Below are 22,246 nucleotides of genomic sequence, written 5' to 3'. Positions count from 1 at the left end.
ATTAACCTGTTAGTGCCAGAATTGTGAAACATGCACACACGAAAAAACAGTTGCCTCAATGTGCAAGCTAATGCACTCATACTGAACAGCACTCACGATTTGTGAAATTCTGCACTGAATTTGCAGCATAGGGCACTCATTCCATTTTGTCCAACTGAAGCATGTTTCAAATGACAGGTCATGCCACTTTATTCTTCATGAAAATTGCATAAAGATTCGCTTTTGCTTAGACAGGAATCTACACCACATCTCTAGTGACAGAAATCTATTCGCTCCTTTCGGTTGAGTCACTCAGTGTCTGTCACAGTGCCAATGTGGCATTTTTTTAGAGCAGTTTGTTCTAGTCTATTGCACAAGTTTTTTTCCATGATCACAAATCTCAAACTCAGACTTATAGTTGTTTCTGTCATTGACTACATTTTCCTTATCCCTTACTGCTTCTCTTCAACAATTCAACCCTTTGAAGAGTGCATTTGCCATGTTCCTCAGTGCCATCACTGGGAACCTGTTGCCAACCTATCTTTTGGTGAAACGTGTTATCTGCCTGTTGGACCCCTGGCTGCATGCGGCGGGCATTATCTATTTCAAAAATCCATGCCACAATGAAATTTCAATTTTTTTTTTTCATTAGACAAAGTGGTACAAATGCACTTCATCGCAAATTTAAAAACATGAAAATCAACAAGAGGTCTCCACTAGAGGCAGGCAGTGTTCAGAGGCCCAGCATTAAAAAAAACTTTTAATTCCAGCATTCCTACTTCACCATTCCAACAACTGTACCCACAAAACACAAGGAATGATGCGTCATCGAACACTGGCTAGCCAGCTCTGACATGTGCAAGCTCTTTATTAGCTTCACATAGCTGCCTTGTGCATTTGACTCACTTTCTCCTGAATTATCTTCCATCTAAAAAATGATGGCACTAATGATTTCGTACTTGGATCTGCAGCGCCCTTTAAAAAATAGAATCATTCCTGTATGCTTTCCTATGTTTCTGGAGTACGAGCCCTGATTTTACTTTTGCTGCTTAACAGTGGCCCAGGAGTTTATATTTGAAAACTACACCTGATCGAAACATGTTAACACTAAGACTTGCACTGGAGCTTCCTTTGTAAACCATTGTGTGGAGATGAAGGCGAAACACAATCCAACGACGAAATTGCTTGATGTGAACGAGGCTCCCATGTGGGCGCCGAAATGTAAGCAATTTCTTCGTTCATTGGTGTTTTGTCTTCGTCTTCATGTCCATCCTAGACCAGATGGATTTCTGCCAAACCCCCTGTTTCATTAAATGATTGTGTTCCTCAAATTCGTGACACTGGGTGTTTGATTTCTTAGTGTCATACTGACATCACACTTTTCCAATCAGTATGACGGTGTGCACTTTCAGCAAATAGTCACATGCCGAAAATGCTATCCTTGTAATGTGTGAGAACGGAGTTTTGCAAGAATATGATATGCGGTGTCACTCATACTTGCACTGGTAGTGGCATAAATGAAGTACACCTTTTTCTTGCATTTTATTGTTGTTGCATGCATTTTTCAGGTCTAGCAGCTTTTGTAGATATTGGAATTGTTTCGTTAAAGTGCTTGTCTTATTAAGGCATACTAGAAGCTGTTTCCCTCGAGCTTTGAAGTGGTGCTTTTGATCAAGTGCCCAAAATGCTGGACATTTATATATCTTTGTCCACTTTCTTTCCTTGCAGCAAATCCCAAATGTATCACCAACAGGTCGCTACACAACAGCGGTTCCCCTTGTCTTTATCCTTGTGGTCTCTGCACTCAAAGAAATCGTGGAGGATTTTGTGAGTATACTTTTCTCTTTGTAGCCTCTGGTCGATGCATGCTCTTGTTTTTCTGAAGTATAGCCTTTGTCGAATATCTTCAGGCCGTGAGCTTTGCTTTGCGACCGTGTAGGTGGGTGCTTGTGGCACCCTTGCAAGCTCTAAATCTCTGTAGGGTGGGATGAACCCTCGTTCTCACCTTTTAAGACGTTTTAATCTTTGGTTGCGCAGCAAAAGTTGCACTACACAGCTCGGAAGCAAATTGCGTGGCCTGAAGACTTTTGATCAGCAGTTTACAGGGTCGCTCAGCATGAAAGGGAACACACGAGCACGTTGCTACTTTGCTTTGCAAAGCGCTGAAGCCAGCAAGGATGGGCAGCACCAGGCACATGCGCTGAAAGAACAGCCAGCCATGCTTACTGTGCATGCATCTTTGCTGCCAGTTCTCCCCAGCTGGCGGTGGTGATGCTTTGCGACCCTGTACACGCGTGAGGCTATGTAATTTGCTGCCAGTGTATTTTGAAGTACCAGTGCAGACCAACATTTTGAGGTGCCAAAGCAGCCTGATGTGCTTCTAATGCCGGAAAGTTTTCGGGCCCATCCGGATTGTCTGTGTGTGCTTTGTGTTCACCTGGTAGTAATTGCCTGATTGATCTAATCAATGATAACAGTGACACTGCAGCATAAAAAAAAAAAAAAAAACTTGTCCTTCGGAAAAATATTTTTACCTGTGAAAAAATTTTGAAACATTGTCTGATTTAAGGCTGCATCTTTATATTCTTCCACTTGTTTGTGACCTTCTCTTCAGTTTTCAGGTAGTTGCCTAATTATTATTTTTTTCTGGTTTCAGAAACGGCACTTAGCAGATGATGCCATCAACAATAGTATAGTACTAGGTAAGTAGAAAGGCATATTTGTTGTACGAATATTAGGGGTGTGCGAATATCAAATTTTTCGAATACGAATACTTAGTTCCGAATATCGAATCGAATATCGAATAATCAAGGAAAGAAGCATTTAACCACTGCAAAACATTTATTTGAGCATCCAAGAACATCACAGCTCAACTATCAGTAAGTAAATGAACACAAAAGGTGTCTGTGGCTGCACAGAAAGTATCGAAGTTTAGAACATTGTTCTTAGAAGAGTGGAATTTTCGCAGAAAATGGCTTGCACACAGCACTGATTGAATCTAGCATGCCATCAGCGCAAGAGCGCGTTGCTGGGATGAACATTAAAGGTTGTTGTGAAGGAAAACCACCTGCTCCACATGGTCAGGCAGGAGCGTTCCCTTCTAGCTGAAACGACTTCTCCAGAGACAGGTAATTCCCTCTCACTTGGCACTGAAGTGGCAGGTATTAAGGCGGAAGCCTTTAATGCCTCATCGTTGTAAGCAGAAGCTGTCGACAGAAATGTCACGCTTTTCAGTTGGTCGAAACAGTCGTGACGTCACAGTGCGCGAATTTCAAACGGGGCCAATTGTACTTTGGCTACTATCCATGCAACCAATTAAAGGGATCGTATAGTGATGCTCCAAGTAAGTTTGACCGAGTTGAGTTAATTGCTTACTTTAGTCCAATTAACCTTTCTAGTCAGACCAGATAAATAAATAAAACCGAGTAAGAAATTGGCCGAGCTTGGGAATCGAACCCCGGTCTCCGGAGTGCGAGTCGAGCACGCTACCACTCCGCCATGCAAGATCGATGGTTTGGAATGAACAAAGGTGCGTCTAGTGAATAGGGTGTCTTCGTTCACTCCCATCTTCCTCCCTTCCCATTACGCGGTGGAGACTATGAGAGACAGATACATTCCCTTTCCTCAAAAACCAATTTACCGACGAGCAAGGCGTATTTGTATCAGATTGGTCCAAATTGTCGTGACATCACCAGGGGTGAATTTTGATGGGTGTCCACCGAAATATGTGAGACAGTTACTGCGCAACTTCCTTTCCTCAAATACAATTTTCGACTAGTGTCTACTGACATATGTGAGACTTTCCTTTCCTCAAATACAATTTTCATTTTCATCACTACGGCCCCTCTTTCTTCTTTCACTCACACTTCCTCCCTTCCTGTACCATGAGGCTCAGTTGTCCACCGAGAGGACAGAGAATTACAGCCTCATTTCCTTTCCTTAAAAAGCGTTGCGTTCAAAGAAACGGGTGGTGGCATTCCATGGACTCCCTGGCAGCGCTACAACACGCAGTCGCGTTCCACTCCTAAAGGCGAACCTTAAGCGTCATTAATTAGCAGTTAATTTTTGCACCAATAAACTGTGAAGTGAACAATCGCGTAGCAGAATGCAGCACTCAGGCTTTCGCCTTTCACCACTTTAGCCGCTAAAGTTCCTCGTAATTTTTGCGAGGAACTTCGTGCACAGCTTTGACTACACCAGCTTCGCAGGTATAGCCATAAAGAAGCTCACAAGCGCAGTCATCTACGGCATGGTCCAACATTACGCACGGCTCTGGACGTCGCCATGTTATGTCTATGTCGATTGGACTTGCGCACCGAAATGTATGCCGGTGCTCGCAATAAAATATTCGGCTAAGTACGAATATTCGCATGGGATCGAATAATCGAAAGAACACGAATATTTAGATTTCGAATCGAATACGAATAGCAACAATTTAATATTCGAATTATATTCGAAAATTTCGAATATTCGCACACCCTTAACGAATATAGAAGGCCTCCTGTTTCTTTGCTCACTTGTGTAAAGATGTATTCCTGCTTGTTGCTGCATTTAAAACATTTGATTGAATAGCTCACCATGCAGCTACTAACAGTTTTCATGCAAACAACATTTTGAGCTGATAATTTGGATTCATTGACCACCTGTATTGTAAACGCTTTCAGCCTTGACATTTACCGTATTTTCCGGTGTATAACTCGTGTTTTTTTTTCTTTTTTTTTCTCAATGCGTCTTATACAATGATGCGACGTTTATATGGCGAAGTATGGCATGCCACCACGCGTTATCTTTTGCCATGCCCAGTAACCATGTTTGAAAAGAAAATGATTATGTGAAAAATGAACAAAAAGAAAGTTAGAGAGTTTTAGCACAAAGTGATCCGTGTTCTGCTACCATGATCTGTGCCTGTGTAGTGACAGGAGTGTACTTTTCATGGCCATCTGCTCATACGGAGGTAGCTGACCATGGCAGCAGATTGCGGTAGTGGATTGTGCTGTGCTAAAACTATGTTTTCAAAATGCTATCTTACGAATAGAATCACATAACCTCACAGCAACTGAACTCAACGCAGCAGTGGTGCAGAGGGTGCTGTGTGACCTCATTGGTTGCATCCAGCCCAGCTGGCAGTCGTATTCTTGAAAGTTTTGATTTTGGCGTCACATCCATTTGGCTTCGCTTTTCTTGCTGAAGATTGCGCCGCCTGTAAGGCCAAGAAGCTCAGGTGCAAAATTCAGGTTACGTGCCATTGAATATTCCCTGGAGAGTGGGAACCCCACAGCAAGGGGACTGTGGGACATGATGGAAAAAATGATCAGGGGCTGGCACTAACCTGCAACAACGCTCTAATAATAATAATAATAATAATAATAATAATATTTTTATTTATTCATTCCAATACAAATGCGGGCCTGCCAAAGCCTTAGAAGGCTTGAGTGGCAGCGCCCGGCAGCAGACGGCACACAACTCATGCACCAAACACACAAAGTGCCAAAAAACAGAAAGAAAAAGTGGGGGATAAAAAAAAATAAATTCAAAGAGCGGAGTAAAAAAATGCAACAAACGAAAAAATAAAGAACACGTAAAATCATATAATCATAACAGAATGCTGGAACTAACAACGAAGTTTCTGAAGAAAAGCTTTCACTATTTTTTTTTGAGTTAGCAGAAAACATTTCTTTAGGTAACCGGTTGAGCACGGAAGGAACATAATGTTTTCGCAGACGCTGGCCGTATCGAGTTCGGACTCTAGGGACGAGAAAACGATCACGAGTTCTCAGATCTTTGACCGGAATATACTGAATTCTGAATAGTTACTGAAGCCAACGAAAAAGGCAGAGCGTGGGAAGAAGGCGTGCTGGACAGAGCTTGAGAATTGTTTGTGCATGGCAGCGGCCTCAAGTGTGTTTTTTCGTTGCACTCTCTTTCAAAGGAATCCTGAGCACATTTCCATATTGCTTAGCGAATTAATAGGTGCATCTACCTATTAATAGGTACCGAATTAATAGGTGCCAGGTACCTGTACTTTAGTTCAGAGCCGGGGCCTGATGTGGGCTTGCATGTTTCTTTATTGTCACCTTGGGCACATGATCACCACATGTAGTATTTGTAGTGTATAGGGTGAACTAAAGAAATTTAGGAGCAAATAAATAGAGATTGTGTGTGTGGCTCAATCATAGTCGGGATGGAAGCTCCACTGTTTTGAATTTGTCGAGGTCGTGCTATGCTCAGCAACTTATGCATTTTCACTTATTTTGGTACTATTAAATAGGTGCGGTTAGCTCTCAGTTTCTGGATCTGCTTTGTTAGTTTTTTTTCTATGTTGACGTGGTGACATGAAAAGTTTATCTTCTAAACTAAACACCGTAATTTGTCCATAAGCTGGCCTGTTTTCCCAGGAAAATATTTGATGGTGCTCATACTCATTGCCCTTCAGGAGCGTGTGTTGTCCAGGCCGTAACTATGCTCCCTTTTTTCAGCTCTTCGGGATGGGGAATGGAAAGGAATCAGGTGGAACCAGGTCGTGGTGGGTGACTTTGTGAAGGTCACCAGCGGGCAGTTTTTTCCAGCTGACTTGGTCCTTTTGTCTTCAAGGTATGGCCATACCAAGCTGCTCTTCATTGTTAAGTAATCCTGTGTTGAATGGTGAAAAGGGCTCATTTGGATCGCGTATGTATTAAGGAAATGGTGCTGGTGCCTTGTTCAGAGAAGGGAGTCTTCTGTTGGGTGCAACGCAAGAGCACCAATGGTATTGTGCTGTTACAGTCCTCTCAGTGCAGTGAAGTGTTAAACAAAGGATAGCCAGTACGAGACATTTTCCGCACTACAATACTTTTCAAACTTTTCACATATTAGCGAATTTTTTTAAACAATGTGCATGCTCGGCAAGCTCTCTTGAAGCATTAAAGAAGGCTGGCTTGGATGAGACCGCAATGCTGCCATGACGACCCCTGAAACGGATACATCTAATAGGAACCTGTTTACTATGCAGCGTTTGTGTTTGTCTTAGTTGTGCCAATGATGCGACTACATCCCCTATTTTCTCTTTGCTCAGCGAGCCACAAGGAATGTGCTACATCGAAACTGCGAACCTTGATGGTGAAACAAACCTCAAGATAAGGCAGGTAAGAAGTGCAGAAGTAACCTGCAGGTACAGTGGCAGCCAACGTGGGTCACTTACTTTTGTTCCCCCCCTTTTTATTTACCCTAGGGTCTGACTCAGACAGCAGGGTTTCTTACAACCAAAAGTCTTGTTGAACTACAAGGCTATGTGGAGTGTGAATTGCCGAATCGTCACCTGTATGAATTCACGGGCAACATCCGTATCAACAATCCCAAGTGAGTTTGGTCTCCAAAGTTGCCTGATAAAGCTTCTGCATTGGTTTTGGTGCATGCACGCTGATTAACTGCGCTGCAGTACTGCTGTTTCCTTGGTTGCTTCACTAATGCAGTTATAGTGGCCACCACCTTACAGGATGTCTAGGGAGTTCAGGTCCTTTTATGTAACTGTTTGTGGTTTCACACGAAAAAGGAAAGGAAGTTTGCCTGCATTGTTGTTAGGATTTTTGATCTTGGCATGGAGGGCTCCATTGCAGTGAGAGGTTTTCTGAACATTGTTTAAACATTGAAAAGAAATACATTTGGCAGGCAAAGCATTTGGCTATGTGAGTGTTGGCTGAATGCTGGGGCTTCGCATGTAGTGGAAGACTCGCATATTTGCCTAAAAAGCTGCACCCACTTATTTAGGACTGTGCTTGTCACTTCCTGGGGTAATGTTACAGTACTTAATGCTGGAGGGCACTTGCTTTTGTTTAAGTACTGGGATGAGGTTTACATTGCTGTTGAGTTCCGAGGGGCAACAGTCGCAGAAAGCAGGACTTGTTTTTTTCACTCCTGCTGAATTTACAGAATTGATGTTATCATCTTTCTAAAGAGCCCCGCCACGGTGGCTGAGTGGTTAATGCACTTGGCTACTGATCCGGGCGACCCAGGTTCAATACCGGCCGCAGTGGCCACGTTTCGATGGGAGGGGCCCAGGAGGGGAAATGCAAAAGGTGTCTGTGTGCTGTGCGATGTCATTGCATGTTAAAGAACCCCAGGTGGTCGAAATTAATCCAGAGCCCTCCACTACAGTGTCCCTCATAGCCCATGTGTCACTTCAGGACATTAAACATCGTAACTTAATTTCTGCTAGGATGAGAGCAGCCTGGGATAACTAATAGTTTTACCTTGACATGTAGTGTAGTCGCTAATATTGTGATGCATACAAATATTTAGGGGTGACTTGACAGTCACATACGTTAGTAAAGCCAGCGATTCTGTCTAATCTATTCGTAGCTTAAAGGTATAACAGTATGATCAGTTGTCATGTTTTGGCATTATTGCCAAGCAAAGTTCATTTGGTGCTGATCTCCACTTCTCCTGCAGTCGCTACTTCTGCCACAAGCCACTAAATGTGACACTGTTTCCAATTATTTTGCTTCACGCATCTTAAGTCTGCTGCAGTTTTCGCGCTGCCTTCTCTCTGCAAGGAATATGGCATCTACTTTGTGTTCCAAGACTTCGGCATTTCTCAGTTCATCATTTTGTTCTCAGAACAGACTTGTCAAAACTGGTTTAACATATTGTTTATTGTGTGAAAAGGTAGGACATCATTGATGGCGGATTATTGACCTCAATAGCCGCATGTTGTGCGCTTGGCAAGGTTACTACGGTGTGCATGCCCACAGTTGTCTGCATTGGGACAGGCTCTAAGTGTGGCACTTGGAGTTGCTAGAAGTGTATAGTTTGTCGGAAATGCTGCGAGATGCTGAGAGAGGGATGTTAGTAAGAACTGGCTTGATTTTTAAACAGACGTGCTTTTATTGTTGATGCTCTTGTGTGGTGCTGAAAGCAAGAATTGAGAATCTTCAAAACTTCACCAGCGCTGCGACGAGGAAAAAAGACAGAGGAGGAACGACAAGTTCAAGCGCTCCTTCTCTGTCTTTGCTCCTCATCGCAGCGCTGGTGAAGTTTTGAAGATGTACCAACTAGCTCAAACCACGATTTTGCTCAAGAATTGAGACTGATGAGAAAGATGCGTGGGTGGCTCAGACTACTTACTTGAGGTGCATGTGCAGGAGCTATTTGGGAGATTTTGTTGCGAAGAAAATGAATGCCTGAGAATAGCCGGATCGAGGGAAACAGTGTGGTAGTGGGCCAAGTTTTGATGACTATGTTTCTGTCTCTTCTTAAGGCCTCCCAAAACAGTCCCCCTAAGCCCTGACCAGATCCTCCTTCGCGGTGCCATGTTGAAGAACACAACGTGGGCATTTGGTGAGTGTTTCTGGCCGGTGCAGCGTAACCACAATTGCTTCACCTCTGCACATGATACAGCAGTGACTGCCGCATTGTTTTACTTTTTCTTATTTTATCACAGGTATAGTCATCTACACGGGCCACGAAACGAAGCTCATGATGGTCAGTGTGTATCTTGGGACAATGAGCATGTTTGGTGGAAATGTGGGGCAATCGGATGTAATGTCTTTCTTGTGATCATTCTCTGCAGAACTCTACCGCTGCCCCGTTGAAACGGTCTACTGTTGATAAAGTCACCAACACCCAGGTGTGTGTGTTGTTTGCTTAAGAATAAGGGAACACACTTATTAGTCGTGGAAGGAGCATGTAGATTCCTTTCTTGCATTGTTCTAAAACTAGTCCTCATATCCTTAAGTTTACATGCTTGGCTAGCTTTCAGATTTTTACTAAACTCTTCTCTGTGTCAGCTAAAGTGCACAGGAAAATTCAGTAAAGTTCAATGTTGCCATTCTGCTTAGTGACTGGCTTCAAGCTATGCTTGCATTTTTATCACCAGAAAAAAAAAAAAAGGAAGCAAGATTTACATTTTATTAATCATGCCGAGCTGAAGTCAACCCAAACTTCACAGCTTACTATCGCTTTTTGATCTCGCAGCACACACACACATCTCTTGTTAGCTGCTTGCCATAAGGATGCAGTCGGGAGCATGTTTTGTTGCTGTTTTGCAGATCATCATGTTGTTTCTGCTGCTTATTGTCCTGGCTCTGATCAGCTCTGTGGCAAGCGAGATTTGGACTGGAAAGCACGCTACCACAGACTGGTACTTGGGCTTGGATGGTATGTGGCCATGCTGAATTTTTCACTTCTTTTAATGCCACAGTAAATAAATGCACCAGCATAAAAGTACAGTGATACACTGAGCTGTGACAGCAGTCAGCCGGCATTAGAGTGTCCAGACAGCACTGGTGTGTATGAAGTGAAAGGTGCTTGCTTATTTGTAAGACGTAGTATAGCTGACTTAATTTTTTTACATCTTTCGGATGTCTTGCATGCAAGTTGAGTTTGCCGAGTATCATTTAACAAATACAAAACTGGGCTAGTCTGTGGTTATTAGCTGCACTAAGCAGTGATAAAAGAAGGAACACGAAAAGACAGTTAATAGTTAATGCCTGGTTTGTCTGTATTTCCTTGTCCAATCTTTCAGTGCTGTTTTAGATAGCTAATCATTTACAGCTTAAGCTTACCTGTTCATATTCAGGTTTCAAACATGTCTCCTAAGATGAACAGCTTTCTGGCTCACTAAGTGCACATTACACTTGTCCTGAAAATGTATACAGTGTCACACAGACGTGCGCTGGTGACAGGAGCGAACAGCAACAATGAGGGACGGCATTAAACGATGGCTGTACCTTTATTCTGACATGTTTTGGAACAAATCTGGAGAGCTACCTAAATGAAATGCAAGAAAGGAATTATGTTTTTATCTGTACAAATTGCACATATATTGTGTTCCATCTAGCCCGTGTAAGTATATATTCAACGCCTTACTACTCATGGGTCTAACATGCTGCTAGTCTGCCAGTCTCATTGAAGCATGATGAATTTGTGCCTTCTGATTTGTATGCTGACATGTTTCGCTCCCTCTTTGTTCTAGGAGCTTGTAAGTAAATGCCACAGCATGCTCTCTACACATGTTTCATTTCGGATTTCTGGGTTTAATTTGTGTATCTGAAGCCAGCTTGTCATTGTGGCTTAGTGGCTATAGCATTTGGTTGCTGAGCCCTAGGACGCGTGATCGAATCCTGGCTTCAGCAGTTGCATTTGTATGGAGGCGAAATGCAAAGAGATCCATGTGCTGTGCGATGTCAGTGCATGCTAAAGAACCCCCTGGCAGGTGGTCTGAATTAACCTGGTGTCCTCCACTACGGCATCTCATAAGCCCACTTGTAGCTTTGGGGCTTTACAGCCCACGTAGTATATCTGTACATGTGTTTGTATCTTTTTTCTCATCTGATAATGCTTTTGGGGCCATTTTTATGTGAAGATGAAAATGTTGGCTAACTCGTTCCTTGCGGTACATAACACAAATGGAAAAGTGCCGATGAGCAACATTAGCAAATTAATCCTGACAAAGTCCACGCTGTCTGTTCTAATGAAGGCATGTTTATCAGAATTTTTTAAGTGAGAAAAAGCTGCCACACAGGAATTATAAGGATTGAGTTTAAAGAAAACAAATCCTGCTTGGGTAAGCAATAGCTCAAGCAACTTTCATCACGTTATAGCCTCCCGAAGGGTGTTTAATATTGCATGCTGTCATGTGTTTACCTTTGCAAAGTAACAGTACTTGCGCAGGTTACCTGCATGGGAAATTCACCTTAGTTGCAGTGAAGCCTCTGGTATTCATAGCTCGGCACAAAGTTTGATTGCTATGGGAGTAATATACGCATCTTACGCTGTACATTTAAGGCTATGCAAACATTCAGAAGCAAATGCGCAATGAGCACTTCAGTCTTTAAATGGATCATAGTAGATATAAGGTTGGAATAAAGCCTGCATTCAACTGTTCAGCTTGTACTGAAATAAATCGTTGTATAAATGGCACTCCATTAATTTCACTGTTTTCCCCTTGCATATTGCTCTGGTAGCTCATTTTGCATTGACTGTGCTACATTAAGCATCACGCTCATTGTGCCTCTTTCTCCTGTGTGCTCCTGCCTTTGCTTGCAGACTTGAGCAGCAACAGCAACTTTGGCTACAACTTCCTGACCTTCATCATTCTGTACAACAACCTTATCCCCATCAGCCTGCAGGTGACTCTGGAAATGGTGCGATTCATACAGGCCAGCTTCATCAACATGGTACGCAGGCCTCTGACTGGGCTACCTGAGAGCACTTGTGTTTTTCCCAGCAGGGAAAGGGCACTTAGAGAAGCATAGATTTTTTCATTTCAGGCTGATGATAAATCTAAATGTTGTTATTTCGTCATAAAACAGTGCTGTGGGGATAGCGTTTTGGTGGTATTTGAGCCGGTGTGTTGTCATCAGGGCTGCTTTTTGCTAACGACTGTGTTGCATGCAGAAAAAATTATTAGCGATTATGATACTACCCGGCTTTAGATAGACTTGGAATATGCGCTATCTTTGCAAAAAGTAACCGGGCTGCCTCACTGCTTCTCATGCTACCGGGAGGCTTATTATTGTCCAGAGAAAATGCACGGGCCACGCATGTGATCTTTGCAGCTGGCAGGGGCTGGCGACTGCAACTTTTCCCACTTTTTCCATGGTCACAGTAGCCTGATTACTTTTGGCTAAGAAAGTGGAAGTTTTTTTAAATACCCAGAAGTGAATTCATTTTCGAGTTTACACGGGAAAAGAGGCATTAATAGGTGGGTGCTGCACAGATAACAGTGAGTTCATATTAACTCCCATTACTAACTAGAGGTTAGTGTTTTCTTTTGATTACTCTTCTGTAGGGGTGTCAAGTTTTATCCAGTGAAACTTGGGTAACTAATAAAAGGATGTATGCTTAGTACTTGTTACACTGATACACAGGAGGCCACAGCTGGAAATGGTACAAAACATGGTGGCCAAGTTCCCCCTGGGAGATAGTACAACAAGAGAAGTAGCTGCACTGTGCTGACAAAACTGATAGTAAGCAGCAATGCCGTGTTATATTTTCAAAATAGATGATCTTGCCTCAAGAATGTGGATATTCTGTATAAGGAAAAAATCTATGTACAGACTCTTTTTTTTTTTTCTGAAGAAGTATTATGGAGTTTAATAAGCCACCTGGAGTGCAGTGTGTGCTCAAAAAATGTAAATTCATTCCTTTTTATGCTGTAACCTCACTATTGTAATTTCTTCGAGTAGTACGAATTCCTGAATTGTGGATAAAGAAGGTCAATCCTAACGCAGCGGGAGGAAGTATAAAACAGATGGAAAATCGTACAGCGCATACCTTTGTGTGCCATATCGGGGTTTTAACTTGCCAGCTGATTCCTATTGCACCTATCTTTCTGCCGCTTACTCAAATTTGATGCTGGTACTTTGGGAGGGAGAACAGCAGACATTATCCATGTACACAGGTTATCAAAAGGTTTGACCCCTTGTATAATTTGTTGCCTGTTTATTATCAGAAATTTCTTCTCGGACAGATGGGATATGATGCTTAACCTGTGGTTTGTTAGAAAAGACTTGCAAGAATTTGGGCAGCCAAATTGGGCTTTGCCAGGTGTCGTTCTTGCGAGGTAAACACACTGCATTTAGTTAGGCCTAAGAGCTTTAAAATCGCCAAATTATTTGAAAGGCTAGTTATCACTTATACCTCTACGCATGGGCAAGAGTATGCGAAATAAAAGTGAACCGCTACCATTAGAGCGAGCTATTGCGGCAAAGATACCAGTGGTGACATGTATTTATTCCGAAGTGGGTGAGTAGGGCGCCGCCATCTTGTCAGCGCATCCCGTAACGTGCCCATAGCGCGCACGCTCTGATTTGTAGCGTGCGTATGCCTGTAAGACGCTGCGAGATACGCAGCGTTCTGCGCATACGCATTTGTTTCCCACAGAGTCGCTGTGTACGTTAGCTCATTGCATACGCCCAACTAAAAGTGTCTAATATTTGTGTTTTGTAAGTAAGGTTATCAGTACCACTGCAGTGTGAATTTGTCATTACGCACTAAAATTTAATTTATGAATTGTTACTAGTACTCCGTTCACTTGGGCACGTTAATCATACCAACAACTGCCAGTATGCCAGGTTTGCTGTAGAAATATAGGTGTGCACCATTATCTGCCAGGCTGACATGCATCTTTCGTGCTGTCAGGATGCAGAAATGTACCACGAAGACACAGATACGCCTGCCATGGCAAGGACGTCCAACCTGAACGAGGAACTTGGCCAAGTGAAATACATATTCTCTGACAAAACTGGCACCTTGACCTGCAACATCATGGAATTCAAGCGTTGCAGCATTGCTGGCCGGATATATGGGTAGGTAGCATTAGTAGTATTAGTTCGTCTTGCTGTCCATCCGTTGTGCTGGATTGTTTATACAGGTTGAAAAACAAAATTAATCAGCTTACATTTGGCACAGCTACCCTTAACTAGCTTCAACCACCTTATGTTTTTTTTTTAAATTAGACTTAAATTTCAGTACATGGCTGTTTTTGCAGTCACATGTATGCACAATACATGTAAAGAGCACCATAGCTAGCGAGAAACCGTTGTAGGTTTTTGTGTGTTGAAGGTTCCTTGATGGTAGTGGATGAACATTCACTTAAAAACAAAATAGGGTAGGCTACAAAGACATCCTATACCAACGTATCACATTGCAAGATAATGAGTACAAAGGTTGTGATTTATGAGCTGGGTGAGAGGAAGTCTGAGCTGAACAGCAGGGAAGACTTTCCTTTAGTACATAATGATAAGTTGACATTTGCAGATATTGTGTATGGCTAACAATGAAAAAGAGCGGCTAGGCCAGTATAGCAGAGGTGGTAGGAGGAAGGGTGGAGTGCAGTGACTTTTGGCTGCATTGTGCAGCATGCCTCTCCAGACTTTGGTGCGTGTGCAAGGGGTGTAAAGTGGGAAGGGAAAGATGCACACTGGCTTACACTTGGCATCAAGAGGTTGGGAAAAAAAAAAGTGAATTTTGTCTCGATGCACAGCTTTAAACTGGAAGCATATGCTTTGTTTGGCCAGAGAAGTCAATACAGATTCTGTCAGGAAGCATCATACAGTTGCAGAGTGTGTGCTTGGGCTGTGAGGAAACTCATTTTTTTTTTTGTGTGTGTGGCTGCCATGCTCCGTAAACTTTGTTGGTTTCATGTCAGATTATTATGTTATACCATTCCTGGTCACTTATGACCTGTTTACCGGAAGGTGCCTCAGGGCTCCTTGAGAGCATTTTAGTGCTTGTGATTGTGTTCAGCCACTGTTTCAGAGATTGTCTTAGAAGCCTATTTGGATGCAAGGTTAAGCACTATGTAGGCTCTGTGGGGTTACCGGTGACGGGTGTTAAGTGGCATAATGCGGGTTCAGGGCAGAGCAGGCTGAAGGCACTGCCAGCGTTCACCACGTGCCTGCACTTTCGCTCTAGAGGAAGGAGGGCACAGTTATTTGAGAGCACAAGTGTTTATTACACAGTATGCTGCATTACAGAACACTGCGCTAATCCCCAGACCTCAGTGCAACACATAGCCCTACTGCAGCACCTGAAAACAGGCCCGCGGCACCACGCGCGCAAAGCAAAGACCACATATGCATGACGGCGTAGATAAGGGCACTCGCGAGTTGCATGGCCTACCCAAAAGTTACATTGTGCGTGACACGAGAGAGTATGGGGAGTGTGTGGACCACATCTTGACAACACCAGTTGCACGTTGATGGCCCATCGCTCGTTGCCACTGGCAATGGCCAGCAGTGATGGTGGACCAGTCAGATCAGCCCCTCCCAAGTCTGGAGCGTCAGGGCCACTCAGGTGGGTGACGGGACTCCATTCAGGCCTGTACTGAGTCATAAATACGAGGTGGTCACGTTAAACCACCTACGTTATTGGTCCCTGGCAAAACCCGGGGCACCGAGAAGCAGACTCTACACACCTTTCTGCTGCCTTAGTCGGTGGTGGTCTCCCCATGTTAATCTCTGCTTGCGACCTGTCGCCGAAACAATGCCCCAACAACACCCAGAGTGGCCAATAGGGATGCAAGGCCGAACGGAAGGAACGGAAGGGAGGATGACTGATAGCTGTTCTTGAAAGGAGGGCAAGCAGCGTGGCGGGTCGCATTCCGCACGCGGACACTCCGCGGTGGGTTTCTGATTAGCAAATGGCAGCAGCGGGCGCACGCTTCAGTCGCTCAAGAAGCATAATCCCCACAGCATATAGTGTTTTGTTCTAGAGATAGCATTAATGTGTTTACACTGAAAGCCACTGGCTCCACATTTGCGTGTCTGTGTAGCCACTATAGTGATGGATCCTAAGGACATTGTTTCACAATATTGTTTCTTTTCTTTTTAGGTCTTTAGACGATGGCCTTGACCCCAAGGAGATTCACGATATCCTTAGGAAGAACACAGTGAGTGATGACATGTGGCAGTGATGACATGTGGCAGTGTTGCATGTGGATTTTCTGCTTAGCTACTGTGGGAAGCTTTCTGCATGCATGTGGAATTCATGCAGCACTGTGTTGCTGCTGCTGTTGGTATTCCTATACAGGTGTCCTTACGAAATAAGAGTCTATAATACTTATCGGATACATGCTGCATTAGTAAATGACGCAGCCTCCTTTTATGCCCACAGTCTTGACATCATTATACTAATTACACAACATTGCTGGCATAAGATGGTGCAATAATGGTTACTGAATGAAACCCTCTTGATTCTTCGTTTGTAATTCATTTCTTCGATGGCACTGTCTTTTATACACCTGTTGTGTCGTGTGCATGGTCTGTGCAGCTGAGCACCCTGTGAACATTTGTTTTGGTGCCTTGTTGGGTAGTTTCGATTAAGGGGCACTGTGACAGGACATGAGGGATACTTGCAGCCTTAGTCAACCTGTGCACATCAAGATTAGCGGGTGGCTTTAAAATGCATGTCTTTTATTCGCAAATGTATATATATATTTTTTTTCATACCTGTCCAGGCTGCTACACCATATGTACGGGAGTTCTTCACCTTGATGGCGGTTTGCCACACTGTGGTCCCTGAGATTGACACCGAAACACAGTTCATCAAGTACCAGGCTGCATCACCTGGTAATGCTTTTGTGACGCATGTGTTTGACCCGGTTGTGGGATGTAGTTTTCACTGCCTTTCCATCCAGCATCTTTGCACATTCTGATGAGCACTTCCCTGCTTGCTGTGGACAGAAACCTTTTTTTTTTTAATTGCTGTGCTCTTTGCGCACTTAGGACTTGATAACTATTTCAGTTTCATAACCAGTGGTGTCGTGAGGTATGAAACATTTTTACTTTGATGCCTCTCTTCATCCTAAGCAGGGCAGCCCTTATGTAAACAAAGTAATAAAAAAATCATGCTGCTGCAATTAATTTTGTGTTTTGTAATGAAAGCTCGAGGTGTACTCAGAATAGCAAACACTAATGCTTGGAATGGTGAGAAATGTATCTTAGTGGTAATAATTGGTATTAAAGCAGAAATGCATTCTTGGGCTACACCTCGCACTTTCTGCGTGTGGCATCCAGATTCGGAGCCTCGCCCATTCATCCTTGCCTGCTATGGTACCTCGATGCCAGCATCGATTTTAAATTATATTCTGAAATGAGGCTTCGATGCCTGGCAGCAGCATTGGAGCCATGGCTCCAAGGTGCGAAAATTGCTGCTTTCCACAAAGATGTTTTAGTGTTTGCTAGGCCTAGCTCGTGGCCAGAATGACTTGCCTACTGTGGTGGCTCACCAGTTAGGGTGCACCCAGTTTGCTGAGATGGCTTAAGTTATATTTGGCTGCAGCCATTGTTGTCGCTTCGGCACAGATGGCTGTGGCACATGTTTGTTCTCTCTCTTGTTCCCACACCTCTTGATTCTTTCGACCTTCTGTCAGCACGAGGCAGGGATAGCGGACGTTCTGGTGATTGCAAAAAAAAAAAAAAAAAAATCATACAATCCGAAATTTCGTATCGTCCAACTTGAAAAAAATTCATACGCAGAAGTATGGGAAATGCATTTACAGAGATCTGTTTATGGCTGACGGAATTTACGTCCACATGATCACGACTCGCTACTCGCAGTGCGTACAGTTGTGATGTCAGTGATGTGCATGCGGGCTGTGCGCCGCTGCTCACTGCATGCTGTGCGTACAGCACGACTAGCGATAGCGGCATCGGCAATGTACAGGCAGCGCTTAGTGTTGGAGGGTGCGCTCGCAGCTTGTACATTCATATCATCGATAGTGGCTCGGGAGATCGGAACACCCGAAATTCTGCACATTGTACACAATCCACTGCGGCCAGGCACGATAACAGTATGCTTTATAATGGGTGGTCTCCTGGACTGTTGTACCTTTGAAGGATGCGGTTTAAGGAGGAATAAAAAGGGCCAGAGATGTAAAAAAAGAAAACGACATTTACATTTTTTCTTGGTGATATTTGTTACTTATAAAGTAGAGTGCAAGCATAGTAATAATTTTTTTTTTTTTTTTTTTGCGTTCAGTTTTGTGCAGAATGTCTTGAAGTATTATTTCTGCATGAGTAGACTTCGGTGGAGCGAAAATGTGCTAAATTTTTTAAATTGGTGTAAGGACAACTTTGGCCAAAGAGCATGTATCCTTTTTTTTGTGTGGTTTATAAATGATAGCTGCTTTACAATTAATAGTGTAATTGTAATGTTCATTACCTTTATATATTATAACTAAGTTCAGAACTATAGCGTCTGTGAATGAAAAATATTTTGGCTTTCATGTGCCTTTCTTTGACATCTTGAGCAAGGCTGTACAGTATTCCAGGGATCAGTCAAGTTCATGTTTCGTGCTGAATGCTGATGAGATATTTAGTGTGATAATTTAATATGAGCAGACACACAAGCTTTTGTCAACTTGTGCAGCGTCTGCAAAGGAAAAAAACAGTAATACATTGCACTTTTTATATGCATAGTCTTTTCTGTTTTACGTTTTTCCTTTAATGGGCAGTCTAGACCTTCAAAAGGCTTTGCCTAGTGCAAAGGAATCAACACTAACTTTGATTCGCAAGTACTCTGAGAGTAGCAGGTGTTTATTGAAGTCGGCTACTTAACCCTTTTGCTGTCTAAAGCACACGACTCCCAGTAGCCTTGGCTTGCAGTGCGTGCTTCAAGCAAAGAAGTGATGCTGTAAGTAATATGTAATTTTTTTTCAGATGAAGGGGCTCTTGTAAAGGGTGCACGAGAAGTTGGCTTTGTTTTCACAACTAGAACACCATCTCATGTGACTGTGAACATCGTGAGTGGCTTTTTTATTCTATTGAACTGAAACCAAATATATTTTATGATTGCCACCTTGTGCATGTCATAAATTGAGATAAAAGACCAGACAGCTTCACGAGCTGATTGCAAGTCACGGCTAAATATGTAATTTGATCGTAATGGGACAGGAATTTTCTTTTCTTGCAGTAAATTTCACTGGTTCTTCTCTTCCTCGCACCAGAGGTGCCCCGCCAGAGACGGTTGGTAACTCGAAGACTGAAGCTTATTTCTTCGCACAAGGGGTGCCCCGTCAGAGACGGTCTTGTGATCAGTTGAGATGCAGGGATAAAAAAGGGAATAACTGAAGATTTATATACAAATATTTACAGAATATACAAGTTAGATACAACGGCAAAAAGACAAACAACCAAAAGGTGGAACTGGCTAAGACTAGGGGAGGCCCCTACTCGGCATAGCCGAAGATGCGTAGCATCTCACCTTAGCGCAGAACCCCGCTTCCGGCTCCGGGGCCCAGTTTTAAAGCCCTAAAGGCCCGGCCCCCATTCCGTAGCACCCAATCATTCTACATTCTTCATATCATTGGCTAATCGAGAGCATGGTCAGCCCTCCAACTACGGTAGGGTTCCAGAAAAACAAACGCACGGTCGTGCCAGCATGTGCGGAGTAGAACGTTCTCTCCACCACAAAATAAAAATAAAAACAAACACAAATACACATTCGTGCCAGAACGTGTGCGAATCGGTTCCGCGGGGCGGGTGGACACCCGTACTTCCCGGCGCGTTCGCGAGCGGCCGCGTTCCAATGACCCCCGCGAACGCTACCGATCCCTTACACTTGCGCTGCAGAAAGGCTGTTCGAAATTGAGATTTTCCAACCACTGTCTTAAAACGCAATTTTGGCCACTGTTGCTGACATTGTAAACTAGTATTTCAGCATCCAGTCATTTGGCACTGAGTGTTTCATTTTACTTGTGTTGAATGCACAGCTCGAATGTGTTTACAGTATAGTCGCAGGTTTATACAGCTTAACATCTAAGAGGTGCTGCACTAACCTTAAGGGTTCGTGCTGTAGAGGGTCAAAACTTGCGCTTCGCACAAACAACTTCACACAAACAAACAATTGTTCAGAGTAGAAGTCACTTCCTTGGCCCTTTTCGATATGTTGACTTTTGTCTGGCAGAAAAAGATGCACTTATTGCCATGAAAATTGGATTTAAAAATCTTCTCGCCAGTTGATTCAAACTTGTCATGTCTTTACCGAAAGAGATGAAGTGCCGCCGCTTAGGAATGAATGGCGATGTAGCATAGCCTCTGTGATCCCCGCCAAAAAATCTGTCGACACACGCATCTTACTTGTGGACGGCTGGTGATGGCAACATCTGCATTTCATTTTTTGGTCTTTTCGAGCTTATAAAGGCTCCATTTCTGGCGAGAGTGGTCTCTTTGTGATTAGAACACGGTACACTATTGATACAGGCCAACTTCAATTTGCCCTCAGTATGACTTTAATGCAGCCATACTGGTAGCTTTAATGCAGCTAAAAGCTGGATGCCTGTGCAAAACTTTTGTAGAGAAAGATTTTATAATTATGAATTGCTTGGCTGAAAGAACAGGTTAAACATTTGGCAAACTACGCAGTAAAGAAATGAACATTTCCGGGCTTGCACTGAAGGTTTATCTCAATGCTATTAAATTTAGAACTTGTAAATAATTCGCAGCTGCTTTTGAAATTTGCTGTTTTAAGTATTAATTGGTGAAAGGTGACTTTAAGACTCTGCCTAGAGATTGTTTCCTGCTGGAATTATTATTTGGTTTATGTGCTTTACCATACCATGGGTGCTAATTCCGAATGTCAGTGCATGTTACAAGCCTTACTGTAGATGTTCAGAAAATGTAATTTAGTCTTTTTTCGCTATCGGTTTTTGTAGCAGAAGCAATCTAAGGATGCTGTTCTCTTCACTTTTTTTTTTTTTTTCAGTTTGGTGCAAATGAAAAGTATGAAATTTTGAATGTTATAGAGTTTACAAGGTGAGTTTTTTTAGTTTTATAAGTACACTTTGCGATGTGAAAATAAAAATAGTAGGGGTGTGCAAATATTTGAAATTTCAAGTTTGAATTGGATATATTTGTTATTTGCTTCATATTGGGTTCAAGAAATGGATATTCAAGAATTCCCAAATATATTCAGCAGCGATAGAATACGGCCATTTTTCATCAATCCGACCTTGACCTGGCATAATCACAATGTCTGGGAAAATTATCTGAAGATTGAGTTTAAAATGTCAGTTCAACAGCCTCATGCAGGATTCTGCAAGTGGGCTTTCCCTCATGCCACCTAATGGCGCTCAACCTGTTGCCTTCACAGTCTTTCTGGCATGAGCTCCGCCATCTCATTTTTGCGAATTATGATATGCAGGAAAGCCTGCTTGTGAAATTTCGCATGGGGCTCCCCAAGGGAAGCCGAATTGAGATGTCTCCGACAGGGCAAGCGATCGTGTAACAATCCTGCCTGCTACATATTCGTTGTAGCCTGTGCACTCCTGACATGCGCATAATGACAGGCATGGCAACAATAAGAGGACCCCTGTCGCTAGGCCACAAATACACAGGCCACTAATTTGCTGTTTCTGAGCTTCGCCGCAGCCTGTGATGACAGTGGCTACTGGGCGCGCATTTGGCAGATTCTAAATTCCAAATTCATCCTATCCAAATTCAGCTGCGTACCTCTTTTGGGCGCTGACTGGCGCATAGTTGGTGATTTCATTTTAGAAGCAGTGTCGCCATTCCGAATCCCGCGTGCGTTCCCTCGACCTTTGGATTATTAGGGCATTTCTTCTGGTTCCTTGAAGTTCAAATTAATGAGGTTTTACTACCCATTTTGTTACTTTAGTTGCCAGTCTTGTGCCGTTTCATGAATTTTATTTTGCTACTTATTTTGCATGACTACTGTTGTGCTGTCTGAACAAGCAGTGTACATTTCTGTGCACGTTACTTTTTTTTGTATGGTGCTAAGTCAGTCTAGATTTATTTAATTTCAGTTGCAAGGACCATGGTGCATTTTG

General features: G+C 43.1%; 1 protein-coding gene across 13 annotated transcripts in view; it reads left to right on the top strand.

Annotated features, from left to right (window-relative positions):
- Positions 1 to 22,246, top strand: part of ATP8A (ATPase phospholipid transporting 8A1) — a 90,888-nt gene that overhangs the window by 40,645 nt on the left and 27,997 nt on the right. For all 13 annotated transcript variants that reach the window (XR_016286956.1, XM_089566476.1, XM_089566475.1 and 10 more), the window contains 15 exons: positions 1,708 to 1,806; positions 2,636 to 2,681; positions 6,456 to 6,570; positions 7,031 to 7,100; positions 7,187 to 7,314; positions 9,212 to 9,291; positions 9,395 to 9,435; positions 9,524 to 9,580; positions 10,002 to 10,110; positions 12,001 to 12,131; positions 14,098 to 14,264; positions 16,291 to 16,348; positions 16,916 to 17,027; positions 19,119 to 19,201; positions 21,163 to 21,212. Coding sequence is in view for 12 of the 13 variants with exons in the window: in XM_089566476.1 (XP_089422602.1) it covers positions 1,708 to 1,806; positions 2,636 to 2,681; positions 6,456 to 6,570; positions 7,031 to 7,100; positions 7,187 to 7,314; positions 9,212 to 9,291; positions 9,395 to 9,435; positions 9,524 to 9,580; positions 10,002 to 10,110; positions 12,001 to 12,131; positions 14,098 to 14,264; positions 16,291 to 16,348; positions 16,916 to 17,027; positions 19,119 to 19,201; positions 21,163 to 21,212 (1,346 nt within the window). In the remaining variant the exon portion in view is untranslated. The remainder of the gene's footprint in view (positions 1 to 1,707; positions 1,807 to 2,635; positions 2,682 to 6,455; positions 6,571 to 7,030; positions 7,101 to 7,186; positions 7,315 to 9,211; positions 9,292 to 9,394; positions 9,436 to 9,523; positions 9,581 to 10,001; positions 10,111 to 12,000; positions 12,132 to 14,097; positions 14,265 to 16,290; positions 16,349 to 16,915; positions 17,028 to 19,118; positions 19,202 to 21,162; positions 21,213 to 22,246) is intronic.

This window comes from Amblyomma mixtum, chromosome 1 (assembly GCF_055824585.1).
Source record: "Amblyomma mixtum isolate Tamu chromosome 1, ASM5582458v1, whole genome shotgun sequence".
Lineage (NCBI taxonomy): Eukaryota > Metazoa > Arthropoda > Arachnida > Ixodida > Ixodidae > Amblyomma > Amblyomma mixtum.
Note: the sequence above shows the minus strand (reverse complement) of the source record. Positions and strands in the feature narration are given on the sequence as shown.